Here is a 14,716-nt window from a genome sequence, read left to right as displayed (position 1 = left end):
TGGTTGTACAAGTTTGCATTCCCACCAGCAATGGATAAGTGTACCCCTTTCTCCACAACCTCTCCAGCATAGGCTATCATTGGTGTTTTTGATTTTAGCCATTCTGACAGGTGTAAGATGGTATCTTAAAGTTGTCTTGATTTGCATTTCCCTGATCGCTAAGGAAGTTGAGCATGACCTTAGGTGTCTTTTGGCCATTTGAACTTCTTCTGTTGAGAGATCTCTGTTCAGCTCAGTGCCCCATTTTATAATTGGGTTGATTAGCCTTTTACAGTCTAGTTTCTTGAGTTCTTTATATATTTTGGAGATCAGACCTTTGTCAGTTGTGGGGTTGGTGAAGATTTTCTCCCAGTTAGTGGGTTGTCTTTCTGTCTTAGCAACAGTGTCCTTTGCTTTACAGAACAAGTGGTTGCTGGGAATGGTGTCCACTCATCACCTAACACCAAACACAAACTGGATTCTGTTGCCTTGACACCATGTTGAATCATTTTGATACCTAGTAACAGAGAAAAGAACAAAAGTCCGTGTGCCAGGGAGCATCTGACCCCATCCCCTCTTCCCTGCAGTTGAGCTCCATGAGTGCTGTGTACGTTCTCGAATATGCACAGATGCTCCTGGCCCAAGGTCCGTTCTCCAGGGAGTTGCTGGTCAACAAAAACCTGGGAGTTGAGCTTATCCTTCTCATCTCTGGAGTCTGGGAAGCTGCCAAGGAAGACGGGAGAAAGGAGGACTCTCTGCAGGAAGAAGGCATGAAGATAATCTCTGACATGTTACTAGTAAGATGTTCTATCCGCCCACAGAAATGCAGCCACAGGCCTGGGTGCAGCTCAGTGGTAGAGTGTGTGCATGGCATGCATGAGACCCTTGGTTCCATCCCCAGCAGACACACAGACATGGACACAGACACATGCACACACACACACACACATACCAAACAAAATGAACAGCTGCTCCCTTCACACACTAACCAGTATATATACATGCATGCATACACACATGCATACATACATATGTCCCTTTTCCCATTGAAAATTTAAAGTTGGTTCCTGAGAGCTGAGCCACGGTTCTGGGTGGCAGCTCAGCACTTGGGAGTGTTCATCTGGAATGCTAAGTCTTCTGTGGCAGCAGTCTTGTGTGTCTGGTGTTAGGATAGATCTTCATTTGGGACTTGGGGGCATACTTTGTTTTCCGCAGAATGGCATGGAGTCACACAAAAGATTGCTTGGAGACATTAGCTTTAAAAGTGTCCCTGCTGAGCTAGGACTGTTTAAAAAGAGATGTCTATTGTATCTATTTCTGCTGCCACGGTTTTGAGACCTTGTCTCGGCTATTTCATTCTGATGAAATGGCAGTGTTCTGAGGAAGCAGTCAGTTAGTAGTAGAAGTCCATTGCTTTCCTTTCCCTGCCTTCCCATCCGCCCGAGCTTGCTGGTTTATTTAACTAATAGCTATCACAGTGCTCTGGAAATTGTAGATCAAATAATCCTATGCTTGAATTTGGCCTTTTGTCATCATTGTTCACATGCAGATGTGAAAATGTCTTCCGTCGGAACGTGTACTAAAGCTTAGGTTTGTGTACATACCAACCGGCCTAAAGGTCTTGAAAAGCCATCATACCGTCGAAACTCTGCTTATGAACTGAGAAGCACCGGGAAGCTTAGCAATGTTTAAGAAATTAATAAAATATCAGCGAGATGCACCCAAACAGGGAAGAGCCATTTGTGCCTTTAGTGTTACTGCCTTTGGTGTTTGGTACCCATTTGCTCATTCATCTTGCAAGAGTCCTCCCCTCCCTCCTGTGTTTGCAGACCTGTCTCTCCTTGGGCCACCAACATCAACTTCACATAAGCACTGGGAAGATGGAGTTCTGGACCCTGCTCCATCACAGCTTCCAGAAGTCTAGTCAGAACCTGGGCTTCATCTGGGTCCATTTCCCTGGCGACCTGGCCTTGCACCGTCCTGCTCAAGAGGCATCCCAAAGCCCATGCTACATCAGCCAGCTCATGTTCTTCATGAACAGCCCTTACCCAGAGGGACGAGCTCCTGGACAGGTACGGCACACGGCCTCTGCCACGTCTAATGGTGGCTTCAAATGCTCAGTGACCCGACTTCCATAAGAAAGGAGAGTAGGTTGGCACGTTCGCCCATTGTCCTTGTTTCCAAAGAGAAGCCACTTTGAAGTGGCTAAAGATCACTTTTGCTGTGTCCGAGGTGGCCTGTAGAAGACTGGTGGCGGGAAGGTATTTTCCAGAGACAGGGCCAGAGAGAGAAAGGAAAGAGTTATTAGACAATAGCACAGAAGGAGCTGTGGGCAAGTCTGAGGGGGAAATGCTTACTTAGCCTTATGTGGGGTGAATAGGTGGACTGGCTTCTCACCGTCTTCTTAATTAGTACAGCTTCCAGCACAAGTCCTCCTTTTTGACACTGGCCATTTGGGCGAAGGTGTCATAGGTCATTAAGAGTTAAACTCTAGTTGTTTACCTAAGATGTCCCAGGTGTCTGAAGTCAGGCTCCCAGAGATCATGGCCTGATTGTTCAAATATCAGGATTTCTGTTTTTAGTCTTGGTCTTCTGTCTTTACAAATTTCTCCAAAAAAAAAAAAAAAAATCTTAGCAGAACTAGGGCTCTGTGGTCTCTGATAGGTGGATCCACGCAGTATTCACCGTGGCGCCTTCCCATCTTTGTCAGGGAGTCTAGGGCCAGAGCATGTGGTGGGGTGGTCATGGCTCAGACAGGTTTCACTATTCCTAAAACCAACACAGAGTTCAACCAGAACAAAACTTGAGAAGGGGCTTCTGAAGAGCCACGAGTGTTCTCTTCCTCCACGCTAACAGAGAGGTGCATGTGGTCTGTCCCACATTGGGGGTGTGGAAGTCAGAAGGGACTTCCAAGGTCTTTGCACTTTGACATGACCTTCTACTTTCAGAATCCACAATGGCTTCTCGGACTGTGAATCACGTGGGGCAGGACAGGCAGAGCAGTAGTGAGCACAATGATAACCCCACCCTCTGCCTTCCCAGCTAGCTCAGCTCAGCGGGACCCTCCTCTTCCTCTTCCTCCTCCTCCAGATCCTTCTCCACCTTCTTTTCCTTGTCCTCCTTGCCCTCCTTTTCTTTTTCAGAAGATAGGTTCTCACTATGCAACCATTGGAGTCAGAGAGACCCACCTAGCTCTGCCTCCTGAGTGCTGGGACCACCACACCCATCCCAGATACTTCTTTTTATAAGAGCTCTTAATAATTTTTTAACTTAAAAAAGCTGTCATTTCAGCAAGGAAAACATACAAGGAGCATTAGCAGTGCCCCCCCCCCATCCACACAAATCCTGCCTGCCTATCTCGTTAAACTCATTTTGTTTGATCAGAATTGGACAGTATGACTTCACTTCCTGCTTTCCATTGCTTTGTTTTGGTTTTGTTTGTTTGTTCATTTGTTTCTTGAGATGGGGTCTCCCCACACAACCCAGCTATCCTGGAACTCATTACGTAGACCAGGCTAGTCTCTAACTCACAGCGATCCATCTGCCTCTGCCTCCAGGGAGTGCTGGGACCAAAGGTGTGCACCACCATCCCTATCTGCTTTTCTCCTTTGGGCCAACTGTCAGCTTCATTTTCTTTGTTCCCCAAGGTGGGCAGCGTGGTGAGCCCTAGACTCTACAGCTGCAAGAGCAGAAGCCCCATTCTCAGAGGACGGCTGGAGACACCTGTGACCGTGGAGTTTGGGGAGGAAGACTACCTGGTAAAGACAGCTGACCCACTGCCTCTGTTGCCTTTAGGCTGGGCTGGCTGCTTTCTAATGCATTTGCCTTCCCCAAGACAAACCGCCTGACTTGCTCTCTTTCCTATCGGCAGCACCAGAGACATCCAACCGTGTTCACCTTGCTTCGGGATGAGGTGAATCTCCACCGGTTCACCGGGCTTTCTGAAAATCCCCAGGAAACCTTACAGATACGCATCAAATTCTTGAATCCCAGAAGAAGAGCCTTCCCCGTCATGCTGCTAGTAAGGTGGGTGAAGGGGAAATGAGGTTGCAGCATGATGGAGTGTCCTTAAGTTAGGGGTGTTTGTGAACAGATGGGTGGATTCGTTCTGAAGGAATAATGAGGGCCATTGTCAAAGAAATTATATACATGCCTACATGTATAGAAGTATGTAATCTACTTAGAAAATGAGCTTCCATGCTTTTTTAAAAGTTAGATTTCCGCCTGTTAACTAAACTGAGAAACACCCGAGTTTCAGTCATACATAGCATGACACCACTTAGAAGTCTGATAACTCAACAGTACAGACCTGGACAGGAATTATTCTATTGTTCCCTCCCTCCCTTGCTTCTTTTCTCTCTTTTTTCCCTCTAGGAGAAAAAGTGTATTCAAATTATATTTTCCAAAAGACTTGATCAATTAATTCTCTCTCTCTCTCTCTCTCTCTCTCTCTCTCTCTCTCTCTCTCTCTCTCTCGGAGCTGTTGAGCATGTGAGATTAGACTGGTTTCAGGCAGCGGCTAGACTATGTGGAGAGGCTATTGGAGATTCTTTGGACTCTCAGGCAGAAAAGACTGCGAGAAGCCGCTGTAGTTACTGAGTGGCAGGTGGAGAGGAGCATTGCCTTCTGGAAGAAGCAGCTCTGTGTCCTTCTGTCCTGGGAGTCCCCTGTGTTTAGGCAGATGTTAACTGTACTACAGTATCTGCTTAGCCATGTAAGTCCTTGGTTGGCTGGAGGGAACTTGGGAGCAGTAGTGTGTCTGTCATGGCTCTGCTGGGCAGATAGGCTCCACACACAGCTGAGTCTTTCTTCACTTGCTCGACTCTATCCACCAAGGGAGCTGAGCCATTTGGGCATCTATTTGCTTAAAGAATCTAATTTTTTTACTTAGTCCTTCAGGTCACATACAAAAGGGAGGTGCTTGGAACTCTCTTTACCTGAGTAGTTAGAGGCTCTGATCTCTACTTTCCAGCCCCGCACTTCCTGGTATCACGATGAAGCATTAGATAAGCTCACATGTGCCCTGTGCCTCAGCACACAGCCAGGTCTTTGCTCTTATGCCACAAATATGCTCTATACTGGACATTATTCTTACTTTTTCATAAGTAGCTTCTGTTTGGTTTTGGCTTGTTCTTTACAGATATAAGGGAAAGTGTTATGTTTGTATATGGGAGGGGGTGGAGTTAAGGTGCTAAGTATACCAGGGGCTGAAGAACATTGGTTCTTTTTAGTCCTGACTATTCCCAACTATCCATTTCTAGGTACAAGTACGATCATCACAAAGTGAATAAGTAAAGTCTACACAGATGAGAAAAGCTGTTTCACTACCTCTCATTTGCCCCTAGGTTCTCCAAGAAGGCCACGCCTTCGGATTTTCTTGTGAAGCAGGTGTACTTCTGGGATGAGCAGACTGTGCAAATTTATGTACCTGCTCTTCCGTGGAAAGGTCAGTGGGTGCATGCTAAGCCTTTGACATCTGTCTTCCCTAACATCTCTATGAGGCACAGTATCATAGATTTCCTGGTCATGTAGCTCTTACAGTCTTTCCATTCTTCTGCACTCTGATTCTTACAAACGAAAGTCTTGGTGTGTTTTATTTTCACTGTAAATCCCCCAAAGCAGGAAAAAAAAAAAACTGAACCTGGTGCACCTTTTAGTCCTTCCACCTGCATTTGGGGTGGAGCATGTTCCTTGCATAGTTCACATGTGTTATTGATATGTCTTATCCCCTTTTCTAGGAGCCGATGTGGGGTATCTGTCCCTGCTAGATGCTGATTATGACAGGAGACCTCCAAACAAATACCTTGCTGGTGCAGTAAACTACACAGTGCATTTCCAGTGGATCCAGTGTGTGTTTTGGGACAAGACAGAGTGGAGATCCGAAGGTCCCTGTCCGCAGTCTGGAACTTCTCCTGAGAGAGTCAACTGTAGGTACGAGTCTCCTGCTGGGGGAAAGCCTGGGGATTTTAACAACTGGCTCCATTTTCGCCTGCATTTGTGTCTGTCCCTGGGACCTTCCATGAGTGGTGTCCTCTCATGAAAGCTGGGCAGTCTTGATTGACGCTCCTTAACAGACCGTGCCTGCTACACCAGTCTGCATGTCAGTCTTGTGGCTCCCAAGGACAGGGGCTGTCTGCTGGGCATCCCATCTGAGCCACCTGTCATGACGGGCATGTTGCAGGTAGTTGCTGGTGCCCACGGAGAAGTGAGTCTGCAGATGAGCCTATGAGTCCATCCAATCCTTACCACAGATAGATGTGGGCATGCTGTGACTACGTGCTTTGTAGTCAGGCAGGCAGATTTTTTGTTTTGTTTTGTTTATTTTTTTTTAGTTGTTGAAAAAATTTCCGCCTCTTCCCCATTTCCCATCTCCCTCCCCCGCCTCCCACACATCACCCCCTCCCCTACTCCTCTCCCCCTCCCCCACTCCATTCCCCCTCTCTCTCGAGACTGAAGAGCAGTCCAGGCAGATTCTTTACTGCTACAGTCCCTGCCTTTGTGAGCAGATGAGGGGACCGGGACGGAAAAGTAACTTCACGTGGAAAGAGAAGTCTCTGCATGGACACAAGCAGCCTTCTTAAGATATCTGGGTCATATCACTAAAGTGAACACTATTTATCAATTTAATGATCAGTTTAGTCCATTCATTTGTGCTGCCCTTTGGGTCTGTGCTCAGAGTGGCATGGCGGGTCATACAGTAGGTTCTCCTTTTAGCCAGAGTAACTGCACCAACTCCATTCCTACCAACAGTAATAAGGGCTCCCTTCTCCCCCCAGCTCACCAGCATTTGTTGTCTCTTGAGTTCTTGATAGCAGCCATTCTGACTAGGGGAGATAGAATTCCAATTCTAATGTGAACTTCCCTGCTGGCTAAGGGTCTTGAATGCTGTTTCAAATGTTCACTTGCCTTTATTCTTTTAAGAAGTCTCTTCAGATACATAACCCATCTGCAATTGCATTGTTTGTTTTCTTAATGCTTAGGATTTTTCTTAGTTCTTCATATAGCTAGATTTTTTTCTGACTAACCTTTTTTTTATTTTTCTCTTACTGAAATAGATTATTTTCTCATGCAGTATATCCTGATAATAGCTTCCTCTCCCGCTATTCCTCCCAGTTATTCCCTAACTCTCCTCCTGTCACGGTCTAGTCCCCTTTCTATCCCTCATTTGAAAAGAACAGAGTTCTAAGAGATAATAATAATAATAATAATAATAATAATAATAATGATAAAATATACTAAGATGAAGCAAAAGTTATCATATCAAAGTTGGAAGTGCCAACCCAACCGAAGAGTCCTAAGGGCAGGCACAAAAGTCAGAGACCCTCATTCTCAGTCAGGAGTCCCAGAAAAGTATTACCTAGACAATAATCCCCTTCCAGATAACAGCTGGCAAAGATTGTCCTCCGTTCTGTAGGCTGCCTCGGCAATCAACTGGCAGTTTCATTTGCTGTGCAGGTTTTTCGTTTAATGAGGTTCCCTTTGTCAGATGTTGGTCTTATTTCCTAAGGAGCTAGAGTTAGAAAGCCCTCCCAAAAGCCCATGTCTTACAGAATACTCTCTACCTTTCCACCTACTGGCTTTACAATCTCTGGGTTTACATTTAAATCTTCAATCTACTTGGAGTTGATTTTCATGGAGGACGGGGGTAGATTAGAACCTAGTTTCATTCTTCTACATGTAGGTACTTGGTTTTTTCAGCACTATTTGTTGAAGATTCTGTCTTTTCTTCAATGTGCACTTTTGGTATCTTTGTCTAAAAAACAGTGGCCAAAGTTATACGGATCTATATCCAGATTCTCTATTTCAACCCACTGGTCTCCATTCTCTTGTTTGTGCCAACACCATGCTGTTTTGGAGTAACCTTTTGCAAGGATGTGGTGCCATGGGAAGTTATTGGTAAACTTTCAGCATTCCAGTGTTCTTTGCTTTTACATGAAAGCAATCTTTTGTTTTCTGTTACATAGTACTTCTTCCCCAAGAGCCGGGGACGCAAAGGAAGAACACACAGAAACTACCTGCAGGATGATAAAGGGGAGGCAGTTTTGTTTTACAAGAATAGCATTTACCATAGTTGTCACGCCTGCCTGTAGGTGGCAGTGTTTCCTGATGCAAGACAGCTCAGCACAGTCTCAAGCAGCTGACTCCCGGTACTCAGGCTTGGGGCTCCGTGGTACATCAGAGAGATACACATGAAGACATGGCAAACTGGCCCACATCATAACATCGGAATGGCTGCTGCTTCCTTTTCCCCAGCTTCTCTTTGTCCCGTCACAGACAGCTGGGCTTAGCCCGCATCAGTTATTCTGCTGTTTCCCCCTTCTAGCTACCATCGCCTGGCGCCTTTCTCTGTCCTCAGAAGAAAGCTGAATGCCACTTTCGAAGTGAGCAGCATTTCTGAGTTCCGGAGGTGAGTGCCATTCTCCAAAGCAGAGCTTCATTTCATGTTCTAGTGTCCGCTTATAAGATGTGCATGCTCCGCTGAGGTTATGAGTAACGCTTACGTAACATGTTTGCCCTTTGGAGCACAGATATGAGGAATGATTGTCTTCAATGTCATATTATTGTTTATACTGTTTATACTTCATGTCGACTGACAGGAGCTTTATAAACACCAGGAATCCGGTATCTTCCTACTTTTAAGCTCAGCTATAGTTCAGTCTAGACTGGGTCAATTTTTACTGATTTAATTAATATTTACAGCAATCAAAAATGATACTCACGTTGCTTTTCTTGGTTTATACTCAATATTGTAGCCTCGTTTCTAATGTCAACCTTGTTAGTTAGGGTTTCTATTGCTGTGAAGAGACACCGTGACCATGCCAACTCTTATAAAGGGAAAACATTGGGGCTGGCTTACAGTTTCAGAGATTTAGTCCATCATTGTCATGGAGGGAAGCATAGCAACGAGCAGGCAGACATGGTGCTGGAGAAGGAACTGAGGGTTCTACATTTTGATTGGCTGGCAGCAGCCAGAGACTACAACACTGGGCTTGGCTTGAGCTTCTGAGACCTCAAAGCCAACCTCCTAGTGACACACCTCCTCCAACAAGGCCACACCTCCTCTAAAAAGGCCACACCTCCTAATAGTGCCACTCTCTATGGCCAAGCATTCAGAGTCAATGGGGGCCATTCCCATTCAAATGACCACGAACTTCTGCCATATTTTAAATAAGTTTAAAAGTTCCCATAGCTAGTTTCATAGTGAAAAACTTTATTTAGAATTTGGAATATGAGTCCATTGATGGCAAACTTCTTTGAATATTTTTTTGCATTTATATTGGTGGAATATGAAACTGTACTTCCCTTATGAATGGTACTTGGTAGATTTGCTGGTGGGCCCAATAGGTAGCAAGTAGTCACTAGTTACTAACAACCAATGCTGCCCCAGGGAAGGCTCCCAATCAACCGATTCTCGGGACTTACCGGACAGAAATTCCAGTCCTGGTTTTCCACAACACCAATATTATTTGTGGGTAAACAAGGAGGAGTGGGACAGTGGAGTTACTACAGATAGAAAATGGCACCTGAAGTCACCCCAAAGCACTGGTAACATCTGAGTGGTTCCAGGAAGAAATGTAGGAATAAGATGGATGAGCTAGAGCCAGGAATCACGAGTTCATGAAGTGGGGCTGAGAGCAAGGGAGACCTGGTTCTGATTCTGGTCTGGAAGCAGAAAGGAGGACACCAGGTCGGGGACCTAGAGTGTCTATCAATCCTTAGATGGAGTCAGAGGGATGAGGCAGGAGACTAGGATGGTAGCATCCCCACACAGCATGGGCCCTCTGCAATTCTGTCAAATAGCCATAGAGCCCAAATCCAGGCACATTAAGGTCCAGCTGGAGAGACTTCACACGGATGACTCCCTGTGGATCTGCAGAGGAGGAGGCTGGATAATTGCTCTCCAGGCAGAATTGAGTGTAAGCTGTGGGTAGAGTAAAGCAGCCTCACTCCCAGGGGCAGAGGTATGCAAAGAGTCACATGGAAGGGTCTGGAGCATCTCCTGTCTCGTTCTGCTGGGGGAGGCAGGAGGAGAACAGAATGTCACATCAGTATCATGAGGCATGTCTCATATAGGGACAGTCTTTCTTTCCATCTCTCTTCCATTATTTTTCATTACTAAAGATTAAACCCAGAGCCTCACATATGTTAGGCAAGTACCTGGCGTTCTTTTTCAATTTCCTAGTACAAGTTCCTCAGACCGCAGGGTGCAGCTTTCTGGCACCTCAGCTGGATCATCACAGGCCTCCTGGGGCTTTCCTGTAGACTGTGGGATGCCTGGCATTTGCCACAGGCAGCTCTGTATTTTCAGAGCCCCCTTCCACTCAGCCAGCATCCGATGTTTGAGAGACATGTCCATGAAGACCAATGAGAGTTTGGGAATTTGTGATGAGCTAATGCGTCTCCCTGAATGCCCGTTCCCATGAGAAACCCCCTGTATTTTTCTCTCTTTGTTCCCAGTGACCCACATAATTTGCTTCCCGGGATTTTCAGTGTGTTTCTCTTGGTTCTTTATGGAATCCTGGTGACTAAAAGCAGATGTATACATTGTCACAAGAAAAGGAAACCTGGCTGTATTTTTCTGGAAGGAGACACCGCACCTGGCCACCAGCTGTATGCAGTCATTGTTGACACTGGCTTCCGGTCACCAGCCCAATTTACATCAAAGGTAACATGGACTCCTAACGGGCTTTTAGTGAGGTCTAGGAGAGTAGAGGAGCCTGGAGGGCAAAGAAAGGATGACGAGATGATTTGGTTGCCCTGCCAATCACCCGTGACCACTGTCCTATTGAAATGTCAAGGTGACGCTTATCTACAGTTTCCACTGTCCCCCTGCATATTTGTTAAGACAGGACCCACACCTCCTGCCCCTGGACTCCCCGCACCCTTTCTGCCTCCACGGTGAAAAACGGCTTCAAAGATAGTGGGTCTCTGAGATGCTGAAAACTGGGTTGTACTCCTCTGAGTTAACACTGAATCTGTGACCCACCTCGGGGAAGGATCTAGTGAGAAAGGGGTAAAAAGTTCCCAGGCTAGCCTTCGGGCAAGGTGGGAATAGAGCTGGGTTGGGAGATGGGGCCAAGGTTAGAGAGTTCAATGGAGAATCAGATGAAGATGAGGTTGTATGTGGGGAGGAAGAGGAAATGGTCAGAGGGTCAAGGTGGAGTTCAGCCTAGCAGCCCAGGGAAATGCCTAGGCCAAGGTGGGCTATGGAAGAGAAGTCGGCAAAGGCAGGAACAAACTCTTTCAGAGGCGTGGGTTAGCGATGTGCGCTACAAATCCACCAGGAATTCTCCACGCGTGCTTGATACACTTTTTTCTAAAAACATGTCTGCTTAATGGAACCCATAGGACTGGGGGCATGGGAAGTGAGTGTGGCCTCCTCTAGAAGCCAGAAGATAGAGCCATGTGTTTTTGACATGCTTGTACAAAAGCAATGTAAAACAATTAGTTCTGCTGAGTTAGATCAGCTTGTCAGGTTCATGATCAGGGTGGGATCCACTCACCCATATGGAGTCAGTGGCTTCCAGTGTGCATGACTGGAGGCAGGATTCTCCTACCAGTCCCCAAATGATGATTACCTAAGGTGATTGCACCTAACACCCACAGGAGCACCATGGCAAGAATTTGCTTAATATTCATAAAAGACCTAAATAAGTCATTGCTATCTCTATGCAGCAACAGAGACAACTAATTTCTCACTGTTATAAATCAATAGAACCAATGATAATGATGACAGTGTGAATTGATCTGTTCCTGTGCCCACATTACTTGTTTTATTTGAGCTATTGTTTTGTTTGCATGTGTTCACTGGTTTGTTCAGACAGGATCTCACCATGTAGCCCTGGCTGTCCTGGAACTTGCTATATAGACTAGGTTGGCCTCAAATTCAGAAATCTAGTTGCTTCCTTTTCCCAAAGGCTGGGTTAATGGTGTGTTACCACACCCAGACACACTATCCATTTTACTGAAGAAAAAAAAAACCTTACATATAAAGAGATTAAAGCCAATGAAATCAACTACAATGTCAGAAAGATGTCTTGTGGAACAGAAACTATTGATTCTAAAATTCATATGGAAGGGAGCACTAGCACATAGAGAATAAGCATAGGCCTAGCAATCTGAAAGAGAACAGCCAGGGAAGAGCCATCACAGTGTAATGTCTTCTAGGGCTGACCCGTAGACTTATGGGACAGCTAGACACCCCGAAAATGACCCAGGTATGTGTCAAAGTCTTATTGACCAGAGAAACTGCTCAGAAAAATGTCTGCAGCAATCACAGTCCCTACAAAAGAAAACAATGTAAAATCTTTAATTGACATTGTATACACACACACACACACACTAAATGAATGAATTTCAGAAGTCTAAAAAAAGAAAGATAATAATAATAATAATAGTACCTATTTAAAGCAAAACTATTTTGGACTAGAAAAGGATTTAAAATACAAGAGACGGGCCAGACTGTGGTGGCGCATGCCTTTAATCCCAGCACTTGGGAGATGGAGCAGGATGATCTCTGTGAGTTTGAGGCCAGCCTGGTCTACAGATGAGTTCCAGTTCAGCCAGCACTGTTACACAGAGAAACTCTGTCTCAAGAAACAAAAACAACAAAAAAGACAAGAAATTAATATTATTTTAATGAAAGATTAAAATTACACCACAGCAAAACCGAAGCTTTCTGAGTGGCAGATACCAAGAGAGTGATATGTGCAGTGGATGTGATTTCCTAGGGTGCTCCTTGTGGACATGGGTACCCACCCACCAGCCCTGGACCCACTCTGGTGTCCTGCAGGCCCAGTCCGGCCACCATGGCCAAGGATAGGAGATGCTGCCCTCTGTGGCGTTCTGCCCTGCTGAAGAAGAGAAAGGCTGAGGAATTGCAAAGGGGCTCCTGCTTTTCCAGATAAGTTTGTGACAAGCTGGCTCGTGGAGGAGCCTTTACATTGCAGGATGTCAGCCCCAGTCTGTGAGGACTCTGCAAGCCATGCAAGTCCCCCACAGTCCCTGAGCTCAAGGCTGAAACCAGCCAGTAGGGAGCTGGGACAGCGCAAGGAAACACTGTCTACAGAACTCCACACCCTCAGTGACATAGCCTCAGCTCTCATTTCTGTGTCTGTTTTAAGGTCTTCATTGTTTTATGTGGTGAAAATGGACTCTCAGAAACCAAAGAACTCTGCTGCCCAGAGATGTCCTTATTTGGAAGGAATTCCAGGCACACCTTTATACTGAGGTACTCCTGACACTGCCAACCACATGTTATGGGAAAGGGGCTGGTCAGAATGGGGTACCACAAAGTTGCTGCATAGAGAACATCGGCTTTCAGAACATCAGGCCTAGAAGAATGCTTGCTGATGAAGCACAGAGAGCAATGAACTTGGCTCACATACGTACAATTTTAGGAAGGTTCTAGTTTTGCTTTTGTCTTTTTTAAGGTAGGGGTCTTACTACATAGCCACCGCAGTCCTGAAATTCACTATGTAGCAGGCTGGCCTTGGACTTGCAACTGCCCTCCTGGCTCTGCTGCATGGGGGCGGCAATTACAAGCATGTATGACATATGGAATAAATTAACACGGCTTGTTTACATGGGGTGGAGTGGGGGTGGGGAGAGAGATGAAGGCAGAAAAAATGGTGGAGGCTCACTAAGCTTATGTATTAGAATAAGTGTTCTTTATGTCACAAAACCTGATTAAATTAATTAGTGCCACCACCCCAAACCTGGAAGAGCAATGCTACGTGACATCCCAGAGATGGAGTCAGGGGAAGAGGCCATTTATCAAGGGAGAGGTGACCTTCACAGAAAACATGAAAATAATGAAGTCTTTTCTTCTCATGGAAAAATGTATAATGTCTATTATAACTTACTTATATTTATTATTTTGGGGCACTGTTTTCATGAGGAAAGTACAGGTTAACGACAGACTAACTCACATTAGAACAGACAGATGTAGATCCAGTGACTTAGTTTAAGGAAGTTATAGCCATTGCATTTTCAAGAGATGTGTTCCAGGTCACAGAGTGGGTCCCAGAGTCAGCAGACAGCCCTGAACCCTGAACCAAGCCTTGAACCTTGGTTGTTCTTTGGCATCCAGGCCTGAGATAAAGTGTGAGTTATTAATGAGGCACAGCACAAGATAATCAATTAATCATAACAAAGTAGAATGGCTGGAACACCACAGTGCGATGAAACTTTAAAACCTAGGGATCATTTATTTCTAGAATCTTCCACTTGGTGTGTGTGTGTGTGTGTGTGTGTGTGTGTGTGTGTGTGTTTGGTGAATAACGAAAACCATCAGCTTACTTGCTGATAATAAAGGGGTATTACAGTAGATCCCAAAGGCCTGTGTGCCCCTACCAGTCACAATGCTCATTGGAAACCACAGTCCTGAAGGGCCAGATCAGAGCTGGTGAGGTTTTTACAGGTGCTGAACACACACGACCCATGAGACATTTCTTTGCGTCATTAGCACCCCTAACCAGCTGGGTCCACTCCAGAAAATCCACCTGTGGCACGACAGTAGTGGACCGGCCCCAAACTGGTTCGTCAGTCACGTGATGGTGAAGGAACTACACTCAGGCCAAGGCTGGTTCTTCTCTGCCCAGTGCTGGCTGGCTGTGAGCCTATGTGATGGCCGTGTGCATAGAGAACTCTTCTGCCTGCGCCGTGGTCTAGGCTTCTGGAAGGTAGGCCCCATGCGGGTGACCTGTGACATATTTGGTGAGTTCTTCTGCTTCTC

The 14,716-nt window shown here is 45.8% G+C and overlaps 1 protein-coding gene across 1 annotated transcript in view; it reads left to right on the top strand.

The window, feature by feature from the left end:
• Window positions 1–14,716, top strand: part of Pkd1l1 (polycystin 1 like 1, transient receptor potential channel interacting) — a 109,229-nt gene that overhangs the window by 50,452 nt on the left and 44,061 nt on the right. Inside the window, exons 23-32 of the mRNA XM_050141092.1 lie at window positions 567–776; window positions 1,809–2,051; window positions 3,627–3,746; window positions 3,857–4,005; window positions 5,325–5,425; window positions 5,718–5,910; window positions 8,303–8,386; window positions 10,438–10,645; window positions 13,104–13,210; window positions 14,447–14,663. Of these exons, the coding sequence (XP_049997049.1) occupies window positions 567–776; window positions 1,809–2,051; window positions 3,627–3,746; window positions 3,857–4,005; window positions 5,325–5,425; window positions 5,718–5,910; window positions 8,303–8,386; window positions 10,438–10,645; window positions 13,104–13,210; window positions 14,447–14,663 (1,632 nt within the window). The remainder of the gene's footprint in view (window positions 1–566; window positions 777–1,808; window positions 2,052–3,626; window positions 3,747–3,856; window positions 4,006–5,324; window positions 5,426–5,717; window positions 5,911–8,302; window positions 8,387–10,437; window positions 10,646–13,103; window positions 13,211–14,446; window positions 14,664–14,716) is intronic.

This window comes from Alexandromys fortis, unplaced genomic scaffold, assembly GCF_014885135.2.
Source record: "Alexandromys fortis isolate MF-2015 unplaced genomic scaffold, M_Fortis_MF-2015_v1.1 scaffold_7, whole genome shotgun sequence".
In the NCBI taxonomy this organism is placed as follows: domain Eukaryota; kingdom Metazoa; phylum Chordata; class Mammalia; order Rodentia; family Cricetidae; genus Alexandromys; species Alexandromys fortis.
This window is presented reverse-complemented; position numbering and strand designations above follow the sequence as displayed.